Raw genomic sequence first — 26,216 nt, 5'->3', positions numbered from 1 at the left:
ACTAATTGCAATAATATTTATAATATCTTGTTCTATTAAATAAGAAAGATTCATCCATCTTTTCATCAAAATAAAATTCCCATCATTTTATGTAACAGCTTCCAGCCTTTACTGCCACCACATTATACAATAGCCAATATTTATTTTGTTCTTTTCCTTATACTTACAAGATACCTTATAAGGTACAATGCATAACTACAACTTATTTTCTTTTAAAATCACCTCAACAAACTTTATAAGATTAATACTCTTTCCAATTACCAGAAAAAAAAAAAATCTTTTCATAATTTGATGGTGGTCAATTTTTAAATGTAACTAAGCGCACTTCTTAATTTCTAAGTTCAGTTTCTCTGTTTTAAAAGGAGATGCTACTGAAATTTTCCTTTCCTTGTTTATTTTATCAAAGTGGGACATCAAACACCAATAGCCCTTAACACTTACTTTGTTCTCAAGTATATTTATTATACAATAAAAACTATTATCGAAGTGTGTCCTGAACGTTGCAAAGAAGAGGAAGATATATTATGAGTCTATGTCATGAATCCCCAGTAGTAAATTGAAGTGATTCTTTGTCATGAATGCATAAAAATTGATTGTTAAACAATATGAAGGCCGAAAAAAATCGACGAAGAAATTGTTGAATGTCATTAATTTCCTAGAAAATTAGGATTTTCTTTTCAACTAAAAATTCCAGATAAGGACATGGACATAATAACACATAATTTCAGTCAACTTTCTTCCACTACTTTCATCTATTTAATTAGTTCTAGGAAAAAGAAGGGAAAAAGAAACGCCTTAAATCTTATCCTTCATTTTTACAAGGCCTTAGTTGATTCTTTGCATCATAAATGAAAGTTTTGAAAAAATATTTACCTTCATGGCTTTTGTAACTGCAAGCTTAATTTGTTGTGAGGTCCATGTCGGATCAGTGTGCGCACCACCAAGCGGCTCCTGTGATCCAAAAAACCATTAAAAAATAACATCTGCCAAAAAGTCATGCAACTCATTGGATGATGCAGTAGCATACAAAAAATTAATTACACGTTAGAGAAAACAAAAACCATAGGAAAATCAATCAAGCAAGATAAGAAAAAGAAAAAAGGTGATAAGTGATAACATGAAAGGATGCACTCTAATGCTCACGAAATAAAATAGAAGAAAAAGAACATGAAAATAAATTGGAACATCAAAACATAATAGCTTGTACTATAGCTAATATGATACACACAACTGAACCGTATGCATTTCATTTTCTTACGTTTCTTCCATGAGCTTGTCCATGGTCAACCTGCTTTAAGCCTTATGCTTAGCAACTCTAGAGGTTAAAAGACCTGGTGAGTGTGTAAGAAAAAACAAAATGTTGATGAATTTCCTTTTATTTCTACATGTTTTGTCTCAGTAATCATAGACATCAAAGTTGATTGATTTCTGCTAGTAGAAGAAGTTAGCATTAAATTAATAAATAAATTAGGAATGATATAATGCAATGTAATATTAAACTGATGCCAAATAAAAATAAAATAGTACGAATTAGACATTGTAATTTGGCCATATAAAACGGAAGGTTTGAAGATGAACAATAGGGTGACAATAGGGTAAGCTCATAGAGGGGCAGGTAGATTTAATTTGAAAGGATCAAGGTATGTTTAGTCGGCTGCAAGAGGAGTGCACTACATTCTTTTTGCAAGGGTTCTGAAAATGCAGGCATTTATTTGGACATAAGAATTTCAAATGCGGTGTAAAATAAGAAAGTATTTAGAATCCGTTCCTTAATTCATTTTTTGTGTATTTGAAATCGCCGGACTGGGTGAATTCCAAATACATATCTCTATGTATGTAAAGTGTTGTAAACCACTGCAGCTAGCTGCCTTTTTGTCAATCAAAATTTTTTTAAGATTTTTTTTCAATCTATAAGCAACCAAATGAGCCCTTGGCCTCCTTGCCTTACTGTGGCCCTCTCAGTCTTCTTAGTGCATAGTTATACCTTCTGTAGTGCATCATCACTCCGAACCTTACTAATACTTCACCATCTTTAATCATTTCCTTCACCTTTTCAACATTCAAGAAAAATAACGAATTCTACAATAGCTAATGAATGACAGAGAAAATGAGGGTAATATAGTCAAAATTTCATAAAAGCAAAAAAGGATTGAGATACTTTAGGCATGTGTACTAGAAAGATTGTAAAGCACCAACAAAAAATGCTTAAATAAGGAAAAAAAAAGGATATAAACAAATCAAAATATATAAACTTTGAAGAAATTTACAATTTTCATAAAACCGACTGAATAGTTAGTATAAAATTGCTGCTAAAGATGTCCAAATAACTATGAAGCAAAAGACGATGTGGTTAAAACTAGAATACTTAGAAGAAATTCTGCAAGATTAAACTCCTCAATGGTGTTCCATGTGCCTCACAATAGTTCCACGTGTCACTTTTTCCTCAATGATTACACTACGCTATTTACACCGTCTAAGAGCTAACAACCATTGGTTGTTAGTGCAGTCCTCATAAATAACCAGAGCCCAGTGGTGAAAGATGAACACCGAGGGGTGCTGGTCTTCACTAAATCTGCCACACCTACTCATCCTTCCTTCCCAATTGCCTCCCTCCCCATTCCTTGTAGTGGTGTGATTTGGATTGGACCCAAATTCAAATGAATTTGGATCGGGATTTATAGAAATTATTGCTTAAAAAGTCGCCTTCATTTCATTCATGATGGGCTTATATGGAGCCTTACAAGGTACATTTACAAATAAATCCTTATATTTCATCTATTTACAAATACGACACCCTACATTAAATAAAAAGCTGAATACTCCCCCTCAAGATGGGAAAAAAATATTCACTAAGCCCATCTTGTCACAAAACCTAGACAAATCTAACGAGCTAAGTCCCTTGGTGAAGCAGTCCACCACTTGCTATCCAGTTGCTACATGAAAAAGCTCCAATAATCTGTTATTCAACTTTTCCTTGATGAAGAACCTATCAATCTCCACATGTTTGGTTTTATCATGATGCACCAGGTTGTTAGCAATGTTGAGTACCGACTTGTTGTCACACCAGAACTTCATTTGAGTTCCCTGATCCACTTTGAGTTCAACCAACAAGGATTTCAACCACATCATATCAGGAACTCCTAATGTCATGGCCTTGTACTATGCCTTTGTTATTGATCTTGCTATAACTGACTGTTTCTTGTTCTTCTACAAGACCAAGTTGTCACCAACATACATGTAGTATCCTAATGTGGATCGTTTGTCATTAGCACAACTTGCCCAGTCATAATCACAAAAGCCTTCAATATTTACATAATCCTTCTTCCTGAATATCACCCGTTTCCCTGGTGCACTTTTCAGATACATCAAAATCTGATACGATGCATCCATATGACCCTTCCTTATATCATGCATATAGCGGTTCACCACACTTACTGCAAAAGAGATATTAGGTCGAGAGTGGCACCGAAAGATCAAGCGGCCCACCAGCCTCTAGTACTTTCTCACGATCGACCGATTCATCTGTCTCTGTACTGAGCTTGATCTTCTGATGAATTGGAGAGATTGAAGGCTTGCATCCCCGCAGACATGTCTCTGTGAGAAGATTCAGCACATACTTTCTCTGGGATAGGATCATCCCTCAAGTCCATGGGTCACTTCAAGCCCAAGTAAGTATATGAACTGTCCCAGATCCTTTTACCTCAAATTGTTTCCCCAATCTTCATTTCAGTTGAGCAGTCTCTGACTCATCATCACTAATGATAATTATGTCATTCACATAAATAGCAAGTATGGTAGTGTGACCTTATATTGGCGAAATAACACTATGTGGTCTACATTGATCTGTTGGTATCTCATGCCAATCATCCTCATTCTAAACTTTCAAACCATGCTCGAGAAGACTGTTTCAATTCATATAGTGACTTCATACCTTGCTCACTGTATTGGATGTACAAAATCCTGATGATATCTCCATATATACCTCTTACAATAGCTCCCAGTGAAGAAAAGCATTCTTCACATCCAATTGGTGGACTCTCCATCCACCATTCACTGCCACAGAAGCCAGAGTCCTCATCATGCTCATCTTTCCAACTTGTGCAAAGATTTGATCACAATCAATGTCATATGTTTCACAGCACCCTTTTGCCACAAGTTGTGTTTTGTACCTCTCCACCTTCCCTTCTGGAGTTTACTTTACCGTGAAGGTTCACTTGTATCCAACTATCTTCTTGCCCGTTGGTAATGGTACAATCTCCCATGTTTGGTTTTTATTAAGAGGTCCAAGTTCTTCATGCATCGCAGCTTTCCACTTGGGATCCTCTTTAACAACTTGTCAACACTTGAACATGGAGACAAAGTCCAATGATGCAATGAATGTTTCATGTCAAGGTGAGATGTTAGAATAAGAAAAAAAATTTGCAATGTTCAGTTCTCACCCAAAACAATCAGGAGAATGTCTCGCATTGCTACAAAATGTCCTCCTTAACTTTAGGGGGTAGGAATGGATAGAGGAGAAATAATGTCAACTGGGAGTTTTGAATCAAAGATGGATGTGTGGGTGCTTCAAGAGTTGGGAAAAACCGAGACAAGAGACTTTTTGGCACGACAGACTTTGTTCCCTCGGTTTGCTTCTTCCTCGGTGTATACACTCTAAGCTCACCTTCAGCTTGAGTCCCAGCACCTCTGAGCTCAATCTTCTTAATTTCTGTCTCCTCAGCTGATTCATCCCACATTACAGGGCATGGCACTCGCTGTCTCATCTCATATCTCCAATGTCTGTTGAGTCACCGAAGGGTAAATTTACCTCCAGAGTGTAATATGATTCAAACTCTAAATAATACATCCATACTCACAAAGAATCTCTTCTCAATCAGGCTCCAGCAGACATAACCCTGCTGAGTAGCAGAATAACACACGAACACATATTTCATATCTTTAAGATCCAACTTCCCTACAGATGGTCTATTGTCTTTCACAAAACATACATATCCAAACACCTTCAATGGAAGGATCTCTCTATTATCTCATTTCAACATCTGATAATGAGACTTCCACTTCAACACTCTTGAGTGCATTGAGCGGTCGTCAACACTTCTTGCCCCCAGAAATATTGTGGGACATTCATTGTCATCATCATGCTCCAGGCTACCCCTCGAAAATGCTGATTTTTCCACTCTACTACTCCATATGTGCTAGTGTGTATAGGCATGTGGTTTAGAGTTGAATCCCTTGATCTGACAGGTAGTCCTCAAATACTTTGTTGATATATTTTGTTTCATCAGTTCTCACTGACTTCACAACTGCACCATATTGGGTATGGATTGCCTTATAGAAATCTTTAAAGCAAACAACCACCTCTCTTTTGCCTCATCAAGTGTATCCAAGTAACACGAGAAAAACAATCAATAAACGTAACAAAATAAGAAAATGTAACAAAATCAAACACACTAGAACAACTCTTCCAGAACTAACATAGCGGGAAGAGTAAGTGTGTAACCGGCACCTTGAAGCGAGCAAAAGTAGCACAAGTCTATATAGCACTTTTGAATGAATTTATCGCCCTAGACCACTGCTCTATCTCACGGTGAATTGAAACACCCTCATGTCGTTCTCAGTCCCAGTATAGGTTCTCTTCAACTTTGATCAGATATCATTCACCTGTTGAATGTCATCTACTGATGTCTCAATCGATGGAACCATCGAATTGAGTAGCCAGGTGTAAATAATGAATGTGTGATCCTCCACTCGTCCCCCTCAACACTTCCACTTTTTGGCTAGAACCGCCTTGATCCAATGCGACCAACTCAGATATGTGTTCGGTCCATCGAGCTTCATATCCATACGATGGAGGTCTAGTTTCACCTGCATAGGAACACATGCTAAGGTAGTAGCTCCCATCGAGACAATAGCTCATTGTAATAGCCCGACAAAGACTCGAAGAACTTCAGGATCTATCTTCCCTAAAAATTTCAATCATTTACCTTCTGCACTATCTCTATCTCCGGACAACCTAAATCACCAAGATAAATCTAAAGCACACAGAATACGTACAGACTTCCCGACCCTTAAACCACAATTCTTTGAGAAGATAATCACGGGACTTTACTACGTATGAAATATCATCAGAAGTGAATCCCTGTTCCACTCCTTCCTCTCGCAGCAAACCTTTGCAGAAGCCCTTCGCAACAGGAAAGCTTCGATCCTTCGGAGAAAGTTTCATGATCTCGTCTACCTTCCCAACAATCCCGTCTACCTTCCGAGAAAGTTTCACGATCTCGCCTACCTTACCCATAGGTGTCGCGATCTGTCTGTCTTCCCAGCGAGCCCTTTCGCTATGTAGTGGCACAAAGCAATCTCGTCTTCCTTCCCCACACGAAGCGATCAACTTTGCGATTCAGTCTGCCTTCCTAGCGAGCTTTATCACGGTTGCTATGCGAAGGAAACAGGACACGACCGGCTGGCTACCAGGTTAGGCTCTAATACTATATAGAAATTATTGCTCAAAAAGTCTCCTTCATTTCATCCATGATGGGTTTATCTAGAGTCGTACAAGGTACATTTACAAATAAATCCCTATATTTCATATATTTAAAAATATGACCCTACATTCGATACAAATCTCAACGGGATTAGAAAAAGATCAAACCAAATAATGAGTTGGATCAAACCTCAATATGAATCAAGTTGACCCAAACTGAACCTAGAGCAAGTCCAATACTACCACTCACAGGCAGATCACTTCATATAGGATAGTTCTATATAAAATATACATGCATTCATTTACTAATATATTAAAAACAAATAAATCTTACAATCCCAATAATTCAAGAGCATTTACCGGAATAATCCCATCGGCAATTTTGAGCTTACAAAGTTCTACAGCTGTGATCTTTAGTCTCTGAGCTGCCTACAAATGAAAAGTCAAACTTTGTTAGCTAAGGCCCGAGTAGACAATAATAGCATGCACAAACAAAATCAGCCTACCTTTGCGGCTGCCTTGGAAGATTTCCACAAAATCGCTGCACATGCTTCAGGGCTAAATTTTAAAGCAAATAATATGTTAATAAAAGTTATTTGCAAGCCAAAAAACAGATTGCATGAAATCCAATAGATCTAGAAAAAGGATGCAAGAATAATTGCTGCAGGAACTGACATTGTACTCTCTTATGATACAAAAAAAAAAAGAGCAATGGCAAAAACTTTCAAAAAACTCGTGGATAAATAAACTATTCCAAATGGTCCTCCCAAAAAGATTATAAAAAAATAGTGAATCAATGTTTCTCAGCCCTGCTTAAACACCTCTAGTGTGACTTGTGGTCTGAAGATCACAAATCATGTAAAAAGAACCTCTCAATGTTCAGAGCAGGATTTCCAATAGACCAAATGTATAAGACACAATAAAATAAGCAAATAAATTGTTTGACAATATTTTAAAAGCTCCAATCCAGGACCAACAAATCAAAGAAAAGTAATCAAAAATTTGATTAGCGCAAACATAATCTTTCTAATTTTCATTGATGGAAATGTAAAACCACATTGCCTGGATTTGCATTGAAGTCTCAGCCATGCATGAACTGCAATTATCACATGATGTACCCATGTCCACTTCAATTCTGAATTTTTGCTCAATTGTTACTCAAAGGCCAAACAAAAGTGGTGTATGCAGTATTCAAGGCTGCCATAAATACATGATTTGGGAAGAGGTCAACTTTGCACTCTTATCCATACACTACAATGAGGTAATTTCTGATATTAAAACCCATGACCTCCAAATTCAAATGAAGGGAACTTAGCAGTAGATCTAAAACTTGCAACCTAACTAAAATAATAAAAAAAACTAGAAAAAAAAAATCCTACTTTTCATGTGATTTGTGTGTGCACATGCGCTTTAGCAGTTAGGCGTGACCAAAACTGATATAACCAATGCTTATCACCACCACTAATGAATAGTTTTGTGCAATTTAGGTATACAAACTATGATGCTCTGCTCACCTTGCCACATAAAAGACTGCATTTTCTAACATAAACAGTTTGTTTGCACAACCTATCGCAAGAGCTCCACCTGATCCACCTTCACCAATAACAACCGTCACTATTGGGACCTTGAAGCCAAACATAGCCCTCAGGTTGTAGGCTATAGCTTCACCCTGCATGCAGCTAAAGAAGCTGGATAATTTCATGCCATTTATCTAACACAAATATAACACGATAATCTTCAATTGTTATAGAATACTACAGACTGGGACTTACTTGACCAATTTCTTCAGACTTGAGATCAGCATATGCACCAGGTGTATCTATAAATGAGATAATGGGAAATCCATGGTGATCAGCATATCTCATCAAGCGCAAGGCCTTCCGGTATCTGTACAGAGCAGTACAGCTTAAAAAGGACTTGCACAACCTATAAAGCTGGGCGGGATAGCGTGCAACTTGTGAAATTATTACCAAGTACATGATAGTTGAGAATAAAGTGAATTTAGACCGTTGCAAATCATCAAGCATAAGAAAGGTCACATTTGAACAAAATGAAAGCATCATATGAAACCCTTTTTTTAAGTAAAACAAGATATGAGTAAAGGTTTAAGTACATAATCACTATGATATATTATTACCCATGTGGAGTCGGCATTCTCCAAAATTCCGATGAATGTTTTCTTTTGTATTCCTTCCCTTCTGGTGGCCAATAAACATGTAAGTTTTTCCATCTATACTTCCAAGACCAGTAACAATAGCTGGATCGTCGTACCCTGCACGATCACCATGAAGCTCCACCCACTGGACAGCATCATGGAACAAATAATAATAAAAGATGGGCTTAAGCATAGGCCTGAAAAGGAAAAACTGAGAGAATGCAATAAAAATGACTGAAAAAAAAGGGAGCAAAGAGAAAATACTTTGTCAGTTATATTCAAAACATGGTCCAGAAATGTTGGCCTATTTGGATGGCGAGCTATATTAAGACGTTGAATTGGAGTCAAATGAGTGTATAGATCTTTTAGAGCCTGCAGAAAATACAGCAAACATATGTCAAGGAAATCAGAATTAAAAGCCTAGGAAGTGATTAATGAAAAAGAGCATCTAAAAAGACTGTATAAAGCCCGAAAAATTGACAGATGAAAACAAGCATCTGGAAATCCATCACACATACAGCACTTCTCTTCTTTTTTTTTTTTTTTTTGCACTTATAAAAGCCAGAAATGTCTAATGATCATGAAAAGGCTAATACAGTCACATTTCATATTCTTATAGCTGTCGATACATGTTCCTTCAAGTTTAAGATTCCCTTGATGATCATGAACAACAATTTGTAAGCTTAATCGAATTTCCTTAATGAGAATTGTTCCTCTTGCCTTTGTAATTATGCAGTATCTTCATCAATGAAGGACATATTAAGAGAATCAACATGGAAATTACCAACAATGTAACCTACTTCTCAAACTGAAATTCCAGAAGTCTTCAATTAGAGAAAAGCTAAATAGTTTATATCCTCTGATAAAGTGATGTATCCATTAAAATGGATGTTAGCATTTCATTAGTTTCATTACTTAGTTCATCTCACACCAGTTCTTGCATGATTCACATAAGTCGCTTGATTTGCATGAAAATGTTTGCAAGAGTATGATTGTTATAATGGCAAGTGATTAAACATGTAAATTAAAAATAATTGATAAAAAGAACGTTATGTCAACATACTTAAAAACTCCCTACGAAAACTTTTTAAGAAATGAACTGCGAAAAAAAACACAAATATATGAAATCATAGAGTGAATCAAGACAAATGCCTATACATTGAAAATTCTGATATGCTTTGGTACTAGATATATTTTATTGATATGCACACATTTTTTAAAACTGTTGGTTCGTTGTTATATTTGAGGGGAGAACTTATTCCCTTTAATTATCCATTATTATGTTTTATTTCTTTCCTTTTACCACGATGATTTGAATTTTCCTCTATGTGTAAGAGGGTTAGAGACACAAAATGTCTAGTTGTGATCTAGTAAATATTGTTTTCCATATTATGATAATCTTCAGTTTTTATGTTTTAATTTTCTGTTTTTTATTATTTATGTGTATTCTATTTGGATGACACATTTGTAATAAAGGGGGGGGTCCTTAGTGTTTACAAATACGTGATCCTGTGTTGTATTAGGAGGTCTTTGACGTTCATTTGAGTGTTGTGAGGGATTTGGCTCACTTGATAGTTCCGGATGGGCTGGATGGGGGCAAGTCTCTGACCACAAAGTTAGGTTGTGGAAACTATACCCCTCATTCTTCCACTACCTCATGATCTTGATTAGTCTTACGAGGCTCAGAATTAATCGGAGTAGGCATATCAAAGCTTCAGTAACTTGCTTGAAAGCCAATTGTATATCTTCAGCAGATCTTGCTTGAGAACAAATAGCTCATACGAATTCTCAGCTTTAGTAGCAATCGGCTCCATGACTTCAAGAATAGGGTGATTCAACATTTTATTGGGATCAGAAAAACTCGAATGTTGTCGAACCCTCTTCACTAGCCTGCTTGAAAACTAAATTTATATCTTTAGCAGAATTGGCTTCAAGAACCAGTAAACCGAAAGTTTTCTCTACCTTGGGGGATATAGCTTCCACAACAGTATCAACTAGGTGGTTTGCCATGGATTTGACTTCAAGAACTAATAACTTTGAATCCGTTTTCTCTATCTCAAAGTCACAATTGGATAAATCTAATTCACGTGAACTTTTAGAGCCGGGAATCACTAGTAAATCAAAGAACTATTGCAAGAACCAATCAAGAATTCATTTTGAATCTACTCAAAGCAAATGTTCATTAGAAGATGAAGAAGAAGCTCCTCCCATCTGAGAAGAATAACACAAGAGTGCATAGTCGTGATCTGAGTTATGTGATTTAGTAAATAGTATTGTCCATATTATGTTAAAGTTTAGTTTTTTAAGTTTTAGTTTTCAATTTAGATGACACACTTGTAAGGGGTTCCATAGTATTTATAAATAGATTTAGGCGATCCAGTAAATAGTGTTGTCCATATTATGTTAAAATTCGATTTTTATGTTTTAGTTTTTGTTTGTATGTGTTTTCTATTTAGATAGCACACTGGTAATAAGGGGGTCCTTAGTATTCATAACAAAGTGGTCTAGTGTTGTATTAGGAGATCTTTGGCGTTGATTTGAGTGCCATGAGGGATTTGACTGGATGGGGACAAATCCCTGGCCACAGTGTTGGGTGATGGAAACTATACCCCTCCATCGTTAGTGGTGACATCCCAAATTTCCTTCTTTCATTGATTCTTCTGGTGGTGATTTTTGTATTCCAATTGATTACAAGAGTAGAATACCATTGTATCTTGTATCTTTCTTTGTTTAATGCTATGTTTATGTGTTTTTCTTGTTTCCAAATTTTTGTTTTCTACATTTTCTCTCTATCTTTTTGGTAAATTCTGCACACATACCCTTTTCGGTATTAGTTAGACTGACTTGTATATATGTATTTATTATTTACATAATGAGAAATAAGAGAGTTTTATTCTCCAAAAACTACATGATATCAGAGCTCAGAAAAAAACCGCAACTCTTCTTCCTCTGTCGGAGCCTCTCTCTACAACGCTAGTCCCTGCATGCCTATAATGCATGGACACTCCTAATTAAAGAGAAGTGCAATGTCGGACACGGACACGACTAAAACATAGCTTCAACATGTATTGAACATGGTATAGAAGTGTCTGAATTAAATAAAATTTTAAAAAAAAAGGAGTGTGCCGTAAATTAATGATAAAATTTTTTTTTAAAAAAATATCTTTAAGATTAAAGTAAAAAAATGTAAAATGTTGGAAAGATTTGCATACAAACCATTCAATTCTTATGTATTTATGTATCTAACACCAAAAATTTAATTTTTACATGTATGCCTCCTTGAATATGTATACAAATTAAAAATGATAATTTCATTTGATTTGATGAGAAATAGGCCTTTGGTATAAATATCGCGAGAAGTTTGGTCATTGGAAGAAGTGTTGAGAAACTTTATAAAAAACCTGCATATTAAAAGTCCAACAAAGTCAAATGTGATTAGAAAAATCAAGCAAACATAGCATCAAAGGAAAAGAAGTCTCATAAACGTAATCCATTTAGTAAAAAGCAACTTAAAGTTATCTAAAAACTTCTGGGACAATATTTTAAGTCTTCTACTAGGCTTCTAACACTTCATGATAGTCTTTTATATGCGCTTGTTGCTCTCAACAGAAAAAATCAGCCTTGGATAATGGACTCTGAAACATCTGATCACGTAACAAGTGATATCACTACTTTTCAATTATTACATTCTTGTAAGCACAATGCTATAGTTAGAATCACAGATGACTCTCTTTCATCTGTAAAAGGAAGAGAATGAGTGAAACTCATAGAAGACCTTATTCTTCAATATGTTATTTATGTTCATAAACATGACTGTAATTTACTTTCTATAGATAAACTTACTCGTGAGAATAATTGTGTTACTATATTCTACTCTAATGTGCGTGAATTTCACTCAGGAAGGTAATTAACAGTGTTGAATGTATCATGGACTTTACCTGCTCATTATGACTGCCACTTCAAAAGGATCGTTCTATCATTCCAATCATTTGAGCCAAGACTTGTAAGTGAGTATGTTTCTAACAAGAGTCAAATTATGTTATGACATTTTCACCTTGATATCCTAACTTCTATTATCTTGAAAAATTATATCATCATTTGTTTATCAATAAAAAGCATAGTTCTTTTCAATATAAAACTTGTCAACTTACTAAACACACCCAACCAGTGTACCCAAACTTGAAATACAAATCAACACATCTCTTCTCCAAGATTCATATTGATATTTGGTGGGCCCTCAAAAAAAAATGGGGCTAGGTAGTTTATCACCTTCATTGATGATCACATTAGAATCACTTAAACATTTTTCATGAAAAAAAAAATGAAACTATCAGTATATTTGAAACTTTCCATAATATGGTCCTCACCAAATTTCAAAGCAATACTTAAATTCTCAAAGCTGATAATTCAAAGGACTACTACAACTCCACACTTGACCCTTATCTATCCAAAAATTACATCATTTATATAAGCTCCTATGTTTACACAAACCCAACAAAATAATGTGGCTAAGAGAAAGAACAAATACCTTCTCGCAGTGACCAATTCAATTATATTCACTAGCAATGTACCCAAACACTTCTAGGGGGATGCACTTCTCATATCCACTTATTGCATAAACAGAATGCCTAGCAAAATGCTAAAACATTAACAAACTTCTTATCACCCTCATATTCAATCATTCACCTCTAGTCCACCACTAAATTTTTTTTATTACATCGCCTTTGTTCATCTACAACAACCACATCAGGCCAAAATTGATATCAGGCCAATCAAATGTATTTTTAGGGCTATTCTTACACCAAAATGATGTATAAATGCTACTCTCCAGAAATTTAAAAAATATATATAAATATATGGTTGTCTCATTCTTTGAAAATCAATCATATCACCACAAATCTAACATTCAAATGAGAGCTGAGAATATCAAATTTGGGATAACATTCAAGAAGCTCAAGTTCAACTCCCTTATATCTTAATGAACCAACTATTGTCCTCATTATCACAAATCAACCTGAAAACGAACCTATCACTCCACTATATCCTCCCATGACTCTCACCAAGAATAAAGAACTCTACGTATACACCAGGAAAAAAAAAACTAGTGAACGCATAAATAACAATATCCAAAATCAAGAAAACAAATCATTTGAACCAACTCCACACACTCCGAATATTCACACAGAGATTGGGTCAATACATCATGAGCACCAAGAGGAAGGAGCACAAGATTCTACAAAATACTCAATAGAAGAATTTGTGATATAAAAAATTATCATACTCTTATAAATATTTTGTTTAAAACTTCGATAATGTGCGAGTTTCAAATTCAATCCAAGAGGCTTTATTTATTTCTGCTTAAAAAAATACTCTGGAAGAAGAGATTTTGCCCATAAAAAGAATGGTTCCTGAAACGTAGCTCCTCTGCCACTTGAAAAAAGAACTGGATGGTGCAAATGGTAATTCACTGTAAATACAAAAAAATGTTAGCATGGAAAGGTTCAATACTAAACTTGAGCACAAGCATTAACTCGGTCCTATGGGATCGACTATCATATGATATTTACATCAGTGGCGAAACTCGACATGATAAGAATATTACTATCAATGATCGCCAATCAGGATTGACTTTTACATCAGCTAGACATTAAGAATATATTTCTAAATGGGATCTTAATGAAGAAGTGTATATGGGGATACCTTCATGATTAAAGAATAAAACAAATAATCAGCTAGTGTGCATATCAACATATTTGATATAATTTTATTTCATCAATTTGCTACCAATAATGCCTTGAATTATCACCTCATTCCATCTCCTCGCGAATCACATTCAACACCTTATGAAGATAGTTTAACACCTCTTATTTAGAAGCAATCTTACATGCAAAGTCTATGTCCAACTAATAATGGTAGATATTATCAGTATATTATGCTTTAGGGAGACATAATTATCTGCATGATTCAATGATTATTTCACAAGATGCACATTGCTTGTGCCCAAAAATCCTCAATCAAAATACTCAACTCTTTAAGAGTTAATTTTTTTCAAGTTGGACGGAATTATGCAAATCAGAAAATCATATTCATCCAAAACACAAATTGTGAGTATAGATGAGAACGAGGTTATTCCAAGTTTTAAGGATTGCTTTAATTGCATTATTCCATAATTCTCCAATTCATTTTGATTAAAAATGCCTATGATGAGGATGACTTTAGTTGCTCCATCTTTTATCATGATAAGTTGAAATACATCATTGATTCATATGAGAAACATTTTGGAATTTCATGAGTCAAAACAGAAACTAACTCAATAATAATATAAGTGAACATCTACTTTGTTTTTCTTATATCCAGAACTGACAAAATACAGAATGAGCACTCAGGAAGCTTACCTCTTGATATTTCATTTCCAGTAAATTAATTTCATCGCTAAAATCCAGACCTCTATCATCCGCCATTTTGCGTACCTAAAATAAAAAGGCCAGAATATTCAAGAAAAATCAGTTGTTGCTAAAAAAAATTATTGTGGCATGCCATTATGAATGTAGGCATATACTAACGTACAAAAAAAAATCAAATATATATTTCCATAGATGGCATCATCATAAGATATTAAAAGTAAAGTTAATGGATTGCTTTAAGAACCATTGTGTAATGTTGTGTTGTTATTATACAGTGTTGATTAGAAGGGAAATATAGAGACTGCTACTCTTTCAAATATGAACAACAGCTTGGGAGGGTGTTGCAAATTATTAAAGGCGTGGAGAAGGTCAACAATTAACATAGCACATTTCTTCTGACATTTACGTAATTACGTTTATAGTACAAATAAAAATAGAGATACGTTAGCGTATTTGAAATAAAGCAACTGGAAACAATGACAACACAAGGCCTCAATTGCAACTAGAAAATTACAAAAAGAATGTTAATTGTCACAATAAAGTGACTGAAGACGAGAAAGAAAATTCCTCATAGTATGTGGTTCTTATTTAAGTTTATAGCAATACACAGAATACCGGAGGATTCCTAGTGAAGTTTCCATTTCCAAGAAAAACAAATTGACCAATACAAAGGTAATTGGGTGATTTCAAAATATTTAAGTATATGAACTCATATCAAGAAGCAATAAGCGTCACAAAAGCTAAGAATTATACTACTAGTTGTCTCACAGCTTTACTTATCATATGTAGACATAATAATAGTTGTCTTCCTTAAGCCCGTTCTAGTAAATAGTATAAAATGAAAACGACAACAGTTTCTTGTTTGCAAAATGCACCAAATTCAAAATGTTCAGCCCTTTGAAGATAAATAGAGATTGTCATATATATGCAGCATGAAGTGCACGAGAACAACCATTGAAATTAAAATCAGTTTTCATTAATGGTTGAGCTTGCAATTACAGTAACTTTTGTCGTTCCATCCCATAGGGCTTGAAGTCACTGTAAAAACAATTAGCTCCTTCATTTGGAAATATAAATGTTATCTTCTAGGCCAATTAAGTCATCATATTAGACCGTTAGATGGTGTTGAATACAAGAGATTTGTGTTTAAAAAGCTTCTTGCAACAAAAACACGGTTAAGTCAGGTTGGTAACAACTATGTTTTTAGATCTACATAGTACAAAGAACTCACATCAGTTATTTTCTTTTCAAGCTCAACCAATGGCTTCTCAAAATCAAGTGTGACCGGCTTAGGCTTATCGGATAAAGGTTTAAAATGAGACAAAAATCTCAAGTGTCCACTTTGTAGATTTGGATCAATATCATCTGGCCATGGATAGTCGTGCTTCTGTCCCTTTTTAACCTTAGCAGAAATGCTGAACTTGCACCTACTTTTATAGCGTGATTGTGGGAGGTTCCTCAACCAAGCTCCATAAACTCCGTTCGATGGATTTCGGCACAGTTCAGCGCCAAAAAAATCCTTTCTGACATGAATGTGCGAACCAGACACGAAACTGATACCTTCTCCTCCAGTAAATGATGTTGACAAGGATAACAAGCTCATCTCAAAAACCCTGATATCAACAGTTAACGGCAACTTTTCAATAGACTTTTGTTATACTGCAGCCCAGATTGCTCTTTCCTACAACATATAAACAATAATGGAAATATTTAAATAAAACCAGCATTTTTCGTGAGAAATATCAGTGGCAACAGAAAAATATTGGCAGGATATGAAGCTATTATAATGATAAGAATTGAGGAAAAAATAGAGAACGAATAATTTATTTCAATTTCAGCATGAAGCCATAATTCAATCCTGTGCCCATAAGATTACAGGATATGCAAAAGTTGTTAAAAAGTTTTAATTATTAATTACGCTCTTCTAAGGTAAAGGCCTTCAGGTGATGCCAAGGTTTTAGCTCTTTCAAGGGAATATTTTAATTAAAACGGCATTTCATCTCTACTCATTTTAATGCAATTATCTGATGTTTATGATTCAAGCTCATTTAGCAGTATGAGATGATATTATTGTAGAGAGATTCAATGATATCTCTTATTGATGCAAAATATATTTCATTGAGCTTTAAATGAAATGTATGATTTCATGAAATGCTAAAATTGATTGTGTTAATTTTAGCATCATACTTATGCTAAGAAAGGCAGAGGTAGGCCTAAAAAGACTTGGGCATTTTGTATAAAAAATGACCATAATCAATTAGAATTAAATGAAAATATGACATTCAATAGGACACGATGGAGAAAAGGATTCATGTAACCGCCTTCACTTAGTGGGATAAAGGCTTGTTATTGTTGTTTTGTTAAACTTAACATTCTTAATACATAACTTATGTATGTTAGGGTAGATGCAAAATAAATGATACGTAATGAGATGCTTCTCTAAGCATGTTGAAAAATAGGGCACGACCTTCTTATACTAGATAGGGATGCTTATACCCGTGCAAAAAAGATTACGTCTTCTACCAGTTCTGTAATGAGATACGTTGACAAAAGTTACTGAACATAATGTAACATATTTGATACAATCAATGTGCTCCTGTGATTAATTTTTAAAATTTTACCTAAAAGTATGTTAGGATATGTTTCTTGTATGTTCATGCTTTGAGGTTAACTTGAATTTCCTGATTCCAACATTATTCATAACAATTATTACAATGAAACTTATGGTCAAAAATGTTATTGACATGAGAAGCCGCTTTATGGATATAATACAGTTAATAAATAAAAGCTTCAATGAATATTACTTCATTTTCCTTCAATTACAATTTGATTAAATAAGTGATAGTGATGATTGGTCCTTTAAATATTATTCAAGTAATTACTGATAATCCTCCAATTTATAAAGCTCGTTGAGCAAATATATCATTATATTTTTTGGATGTCATACATTGATAAGAATATATTTGATGCAAAAAATATTGAAGCAAATGTAATCAACTGCAATGAATGTCATTGGATCACAATGATTGTCGTATATGCTATTTTAGTAAAAATAATTTGTTATGAATCATTCCATGAGGTTTTATATATTTAATAATTTCTCTAATCTAAAAATGTTTGTTGTTGTTGAAACTAGATTTGTTTCAATTATTGTGAATGCTAAGAAGATTCAAACAAATTAAAGATGCACTTCAAATAGTATTGATTAGTGAAAGATGGCTATGTAATCGCGAGAATGATGTGAGAAAGCCAAGAAATGTGAACGAGAAAATACTTGATGATTTATGGTGAGATAAAATTGAATATATTCTATCTTTTACCAATCCTATTTATCACATGCTTCGAGTTGCCTATACAATTAAGTCATGTTTGCACTTGATTTTATCTAAGTCGATGCAAAAAGGATTCATGCAGCCAACCTCACTTAGTGAGATAAAGGCTTGTTGTTGTTGTTATTCTTTGCATCCTTAATACATAACTTATGTATGTTAAGATAGATGCAAAATAAATGATATTTAATGAAATTCTTCTTTAAGCAAGTTGAAACATAGGGTCACCCTCTTATCATAGTAGATAAGGATGTTTGTACCCATGCATAAAAGATTATGTCATCTACAAGTTCTATAATGAGATAGGTTGACAAAGGTTACTAAAATGATGTAACATATTTGATAAAAACAAAATGTGCTTAAGTGATTCACATTTAAAATTTTACCAAGAAGTAAAACTTATGTTGGGATATGCTTCTTATATGTTCGTGCTCTGACATTAGCTTGAATGATATGATTCCAACATTACTCATAACCCTTATTAAAATGCAATTTATGGTTATGAATGCTCTTGATATGAGAAGCCGGACTTTATGGATATTTTGTGGTTAATAAATAAAAACTTCAATGAATATTACTACATCTCGCTTCAAGTTGCAATAGTGTTTTTTTTTTTTTTTTAAATATAAATTTGCATGACTATATCAAAAGTTAACCAAAATTAGAAAAAAGATGCCCAAAAAAGCACAAGTCAGGCCTTGTCCTCCAAAAGAAAAAAAGAAAATTCACTATTTTGAAACTCATCTTTAAAAACAAAGCTATCTTGTAATACCGAGGTAGCACGAAAATGAGCCGCCTTGTTGCAAGCTCTAGGAATATGTACGAATAGCACTTGTTTGAAAGAAGAGCAAAGGTCCAAGTCTTCGCAATCCTGAGGTCTATCCTTCCAAGCATTTTTACAAAATGAGTGTTGGAGAAAGGAGTTGACATTCGCATTGTCGCCTTCAAAAATGACACCATTTACCTCATACATCAAAGGTTCAAAGAAAGTTTTAAGAGATGAGATGGCCAAAAGTTCAACGCGAGCAATATCCCAAGGTTCCACACTAAAGCTGGCCGCCAAAATGAAATCTCCATTTTCATTTATGATGATGAAGCCAACAACCCCTAGATGTGATGGAAAGAGCGCCCCATCTACATTGATCTTTAACCATCCAGAAGGGCACCAAAAAAGTTCATGTAGTAATCTATTCGACCGATTGATACCCCGGTGCTCGTTGTAGATAGGAGACAATGTATATGATAGAGCTTCAATGGAAGAGGAAGCCAAGGTAGTTGCCGTGCCATATGGTTTGCCATGCTTCTTAGAGTTTCTTGCTCACCAATATTGGTAAATCGCCTTGCAAAAAAGTAAAATGGACCTTTTGTTCTTATCTTCGGCATGAGAGACAGTTTCAATAAACTCCTGCAAATTTCGATTCCAGGGAGGTTGAAACCCCACAAAAAGAGTTTTCTTCAAACTTCTGAACAATGGAGCAGTTTGCCATAACATGTGAACTGTCCTCAGGGGTGTTACATCCCCACAGGCAGAGATTACCATCCGCTAATCCTCTTTCAAACAGCCAGCAGTTTGCAGGAATTGCATAGTTTAGAACATTAATTTACCCACTAAGTTATTTATATAACTAACACTGATTTCCGTTAGATATCTTTTTAGGCAAGTTTAGTTTAATGTGGTCATTGAAGACTAAGAGCGCCACGAAAGTAATGGCGAGTTCATGTGCAATTCTAAGTTATTAGAAGTATTTTAAAATTAGAAGTTTCTATTACTGGTTTGTTGGCCATATATTGTCTTTGATGTGTGCAATATCAATATAGTTCGAGTAAAGAACAGTTCATCCTTTTTCAATGTTAATGTTTGATCGCGAAGGGCAATCCCAACATCAAGATCGTCCGTACCCTCCTTGGATTACTCTGCGTTTCCAGGTCAAGTAATGATAGGATATACAATGAAAAACTAAACATTTCATCCTGTTCCAATTACAAATGACGGCTAACAAAAAAAAAAATTGCGGCAGCTTCATCTTCCATCTTAAATCACCGCTGCTGGTTAATTTCACGGCATAGCACATCAATTGCATTCTCATTGCTCGCACTTCACAGATCTAATAAAAACTGCCAGTATTTAAAACGAACAAATTCAGAAACCAACACAGCGAACAAAAACAAAAACGCAGAGCGAAGAGAATAGCACTGCCATCTGCAACAATCCATTGGTAGATATTCAATCATTTCCTAACATTTCTAGTCGGATCAACAAAGGCAAACATCGGAATCAAATTGTAGCAATACAATATAAATTTTACAGAGACTTACCTGCTTCGAATAAACACACCAACTTTCCCCCGGAAATTCAAAGACTGAGGGTCAGATTGAAGGAGCTGGTAAATCTAAATCCTAGTCATTAGGGTTTGCAAACGAGAGAGAAGTCGCTTAAATGGACACCGGAAAAATTATTCGAGGGAGCGGGCGGAAAAAACTATGATCATGTTCGCTCGCTCGCTCGCTCGCACACGTAGATCCGATGGAATCGGAGAGACCAATGGTCACGATGTCCTGTGAAAGTCATGGACGGCGGAGAGCGCAGAGACAGAGAAATTTCTATGCGGTCGTGGCCTATAATTCGTTGAAGTGATGCTCCTGGTAGAGGTTGGGATCGGCGCACCAAGCTCCATTTGCTAACAAATTAAGCTCAAATCAACTCAGGTTGAACTCAGTAGCCTGTGGGCAGTTTCATTAAAAAAATATCTCACATAAAATGTACTTAAAATATATTATAATTCAAATTTTTTATTTAAATTATTATTAAAGTTTCCCAAAAAGAATATTTCAAATATAATATTTTATATTTACCTTCGAGCATCTTGAATTGATATTAATTTCTCCTTCGTAATAAGCAAGTCTGCTCGTGAGCTGGTTAAAACTTATAAAAGTAAGTTCGAGCTCAAACTCAATTAATTAATCTATCTAGGACTCGAGTCAAAAGTGGCTCGAGATTGACTTGCTTGCACCCCTCCTATGGATGGCTTGATTTTCTGAGAAATTATTGGGATGAGAAAATTACTATAAATGCTTAAATATAAAATTAATAAATATTTTTGTGGGACATTTACAAACATACCACCTAATTCTTTTGTATTTACATAACTAAAACCTAAACTTTGCTCGTAATATTTATGTTGATGCGCTCCTAAAAGCTTGTATTGATTCACATAAATCTCGGCATACGTTCGCACTGAAACTTAAAAAAAATCAAAATTGTAAATGCCTACACTCCAATTTATGATCAAATGAAGTGTCTCGGCGAGACAAATTAAATGACTAAAAAAATAGTCCGAACTAAGTCCAACTGAACCAGATAATGCACTACAAGCATAAAGATAAACTTTTAGAATATATTTTGGGAGAATATATGATATTCTAATATTACAAGCATATAATCAAATCGAGTGTCGCAATGTGACGAATCAAATGAGCCTAAGATCAATTTATTCATACATTATTAAGGCATTCAAATACTCACAAAATTACACCTGATCAGGTGAATCAATCACTCAGGGTCATCCGATGAAATGGTTTTGATTATGCAGTTTTTACAAATGTTACTACTCCCCAAATCTATAAATAACTCTCACTCTCTTTGTAATAAAGGGGACCAAGATGAGAAGACATAAGTGAGCCTTATTCTATTATAGTCTTCAAAGCTCTGCTGCCCCGAGTCGTCGTCGTTAGGCAATCACGTTCGTCTCGCTGCCACAGCGACTAATGCGACCATCGTTGCTAGATCATCACCATCGACGTCAATAGACCATCAACACCATCGTCATTCTATCACCTTCATAGACATCAGACTTTCATAGCCAGGTTTTCATACCATCGGAGCCTATTCGCCATCACTGCACCATACTGCCACCATTAAACCAACATCACTCGACTAGCACCAAGTCATCATCATCGTGTCGACCACCGTATTCGGGTTGTTGTCGATCCATCATTATCATGCTACAATCACCAGGCCATTGAATTCATACCACCAACACTAGGTCTCTGTTTTTGGGCTACCCCGCTACCGCCACCACCGAACCATCGACACTCAACCAATTGCAACCACCACCTCCACCATCAGTGGGCCGCTTCCGTCACGTTCAAGTTCCCATTACATACAACTTGTGTCAAGCCACTACGAACGTGTTGGACCGCCGTAGTAGGCCTGTCATCACCATCACAAGTAAAGCAATCCAAAATCAACAGCTACGACCAGAACAACACACAACCTAATAACAGATAACCAACCGAAAGATAGGCAGCAAAAGTTTAGAAAATAAAACCTCCAAAACAAAACAAAAAAATCCCCCAGCATGCGAGAATGAAGTAAATAGAGATCCCATAAGCATCATACATGTTCCCACAGCCTCCAGAGATAACCCTTTTTAACTAATGCAGTGCCTTAAAGAACCGTAATTATAAATTAATTATGACAATTAACTTTTATTCTTAAATTAGGAAAATTTTCAAACCAACCAATTTATTTTTCAAATCAAATAAATCAAACTGACCTTTAAATTGATTAATTCAATTCATTTTTTGTATGATCCAAACTATAGTTAAGGATTTATTGAGGACAACTTTAAGTTTCAGACCGCCAACATATCTCTGTCATGAGTTGTTAAAGTGGAGGTTCAACATGAGTTGTTAAAGTGGAGGCGACTTTATTTTATTTTATTTTTAAATATATATTTGTAATTCTCGTCTCAGTTTATTTAATTTTAAAAGTAAATGTCATATTTTTTTAATGTAATATTAAAAAATTTGAGTGATATGTATGTATGTATATATATATAAAATGATCTGGCTCATTGATGCGGCCTCTACTGTAAGTCCTTCGGGTCGGAGGTTCGAATTTTGTGGCACGGACTCTTCGGATCAGATACAAGCACACCAGGATTTTCAACCCTTTGGGGGAATCGATACATTGCAGCCCATATTCCATGCACACAAACATACACAAATTTCAAATAATTTTTTATAAATTCTAATTCAATAATGGCAATGATTTGGTCAATGTAGTGGCCTTTTTTTAATATAACTAAACTTTAGGATGGCTGGTATTCTATGCTGTATCGTAGCTGATGAACATTATAAGTATAATATAAAGGCTTTAAGCGAATCACTCGACCCAAAAAAAGAATTTATTTTCAAAATAGTATTTTTTTTATAGTTTTAGTGTATTTTTGTAGTATTGAGAAGAAAAATGTATCACTAAATTGTCTGAACTACATTAAAAAAAAGATCGCATATATTTTTTTTTTATGTAAATGTGGTATATATCATGTTTTATTGTGGTATATATCATGTCTTATTCATAAAATGATCTTTCTAATTACAGAAGCGAGAATACATTATGATAATGTTATTTTGTTCTTATTTTAAATAGGGTTGTATAGGGTATTATTGGCATTTTATATGTTTGAGCCTATCGCTCGGCTACTCTTTGTCTCGGTAGATTGAGCTTGAAACAGCTTTGGGTCGGCAAGATCAATTCAATAAACTAAGATCTGCTCTGTTGATTGTGCTTGGTTAACATGAGTTGATCGATTGAGATTGCCCGATTGTTAATCATTTAGTTAATATAGGAATGCTTCCAAATATCTCTGATATGATTAGAGATGCTAAGATAATGAGTATTTTCTCAGGTTATCTTCTTCGCGGTGGTTAGCTCAGATGACTCTTCTATCTATTTTCTAACTGAAAGGTTTCGACCAAAAGGTTCGAACTCGGATCATCCGGTCCTCTTCTATTTTCATCTTGGCTCAATCTATTTTGGTCTTATTGGCTTTAACTCGAACAACTGTACTCGATCCGATAAATTGGTCTCAAGTTATTCTATCCATGGTTCCTCCGTCATTATATTCTTCTCCTCTAAACCGTCAGATTTTCTCGATATTCGTGTTGGCACGTTTCTGTTGCACATTAATATTACATAAAAAAAATGTCATTTTTACTTAAATTTTAAAAATAAAATAAACTTTCATGCATATATTTATGACACAAAATTTAAATATTGGTATATAGATGCATAAGAATTGTGACATGCCAACTGCTACGTAATCCACTGAAATTAAGCCTACAATTTATAATTATTTTTATAACTAACTTTTAAAATATTATAATTGCATAATTAAATTTGAGCCCGACAGAATAGATCGTAAAACAATTGGTGTCCGTAGTTCCACAGTAGCGCCGTACTTCAGCGTCCCTTAATTAATTGCATTTAAACCTTCTGTCCGGCTCTACGTGGATCTTCATTAGCCCTACGCTGCCCAACTCTCATAGCATGAAATTTTCACATCTACCACACAATTTTTTAGGTATTTGCAAATTTAACATCCATAATTCGATATTTAACACTTATAGTATTTTATTGTTATGTACATTTATACGAAAATTTTATATCACTTTTAAGAAAATAGATTGTGGAATTTTCGTAGTTGTTCTTATTAAGGGTCCGTTTGGGGCAGCTTATTTAGTGCGATGACGTTTTGAAAACGCACCTGACATGTTTGGATAAACTACGTTTTGGCAACTTGTGCGTTTTCAAAATGCTGAAAACAACGTTTTTTACTGACTGCGGTCTGACTTTTTCGAAAAAAATAAAAATTTGTAGTTGTCACCGCACCTAACTTATCGGCAGATTATTTTTAATCAGTCTATCAGTGCATTATTCAATAAGTTGCAGCTGGCCCAAACAAACGCTAGATTAGTCATTTTGACAATGAGCTTGCAAGGGCAAAAGATCTTTTCATCTTTTAATTAATGTCGTATCTTTGTTTTTTTTTGTGATGATTACATACAAAGCATCGAAAACATTGTTATTTACAAAATCAAGGGCTCGGGTGATTTTATTAGCTACCGAGCCAATGCATTTATATGTGACACCATCAAATCATTAAAAACTTAATAAAAATAAATAGTTTTTCTATGATATATCATTTGTTCTTATTTAAACAAGTTTTATTATTATTTTTTTAAATAATGTCATTTAAAAAACGATTGTTATAAGTTTAATTGCATATCACATCAATAACTCACACATTAATTTAATCATTAATATGGAAAGTACATCAGATCACATCATGTTAACCCTTCTAATTACTACTATTGATAATATACATTAGATCATATCATGATAAATCTTTATGATAAAGACTGATTGCAATGCTTATCTTTAAGTTTTGTAATTCTATATTTGAAATATTAGTTAGTGTGACTTCTATATTTGAATTTTAAGAGTCTGTTTGGGGCAGCTTATAAGTGCGGGCGGCGTTTGAAAACGCCGCCGTAGTACCGTTTGGTTCGCCCGTTTCATCAGCTTATCTGAAACTGCGTTTGGGTTTTTACACGAAACGCAGGCCGCAGACAGTGTTTCAGGATAAGCAGCTTATCCTGAAACGCACAAGCTGCCCCAAACGAACCCTAAAACTCATTATTTTAATATTTATCAGTTGATGATAAAAAAAAATTTCCAATTTTTTTATGAATTAATAAGACAAATGAGTAGCTAATAACATAAGTAGTTTTATGAATAAATATTGTTTTCTCATATTAAGAAAATCACATAAAAAATGTTAATTGTATATATCATTTTGATAATTAAATAGTTAATTAGAATTTTAATTATATACTTGTCAGAATTGTTTGGAATTTTTCATACATCTTTTTGTTGACGGGCGAATGTTAAATTAACTAAAATTAAATTAAATATTTTAAAAAAATATCAAGACAATTGGAAAATATTAAAAATTCAAATTTTTTTTAAGGTTAAAATGATTTATTTGTATATTTTATCT

The 26,216-nt window shown here is 34.4% G+C and overlaps 1 protein-coding gene across 1 annotated transcript in view; it reads right to left on the bottom strand.

The window, feature by feature from the left end:
• Positions 1–20,916, bottom strand: part of LOC110033225 (acetyl-coenzyme A carboxylase carboxyl transferase subunit alpha, chloroplastic-like) — a 32,116-nt gene extending 11,200 nt beyond the window's left edge. Inside the window, 11 exon segments of the mRNA XM_020737140.1 lie at positions 874–951; positions 6,842–6,910; positions 6,988–7,039; positions 7,996–8,150; positions 8,254–8,368; positions 8,619–8,635; positions 8,638–8,781; positions 8,901–9,008; positions 15,032–15,106; positions 16,272–16,721; positions 20,686–20,916. Coding sequence (XP_020592799.1) covers positions 874–951; positions 6,842–6,910; positions 6,988–7,039; positions 7,996–8,150; positions 8,254–8,368; positions 8,619–8,635; positions 8,638–8,781; positions 8,901–9,008; positions 15,032–15,106; positions 16,272–16,643 — 1,185 coding nt within the window. The 5' untranslated portion in view covers positions 16,644–16,721; positions 20,686–20,916.
• Positions 20,917–26,216: the final 5,300 nt, after the last annotated feature.

This window comes from Phalaenopsis equestris, unplaced genomic scaffold, assembly GCF_001263595.1.
Source record: "Phalaenopsis equestris unplaced genomic scaffold, ASM126359v1 Scaffold001116, whole genome shotgun sequence".
Taxonomy (NCBI): Eukaryota; Viridiplantae; Streptophyta; class Magnoliopsida; order Asparagales; family Orchidaceae; genus Phalaenopsis; species Phalaenopsis equestris.
Note: the sequence above shows the minus strand (reverse complement) of the source record. Positions and strands in the feature narration are given on the sequence as shown.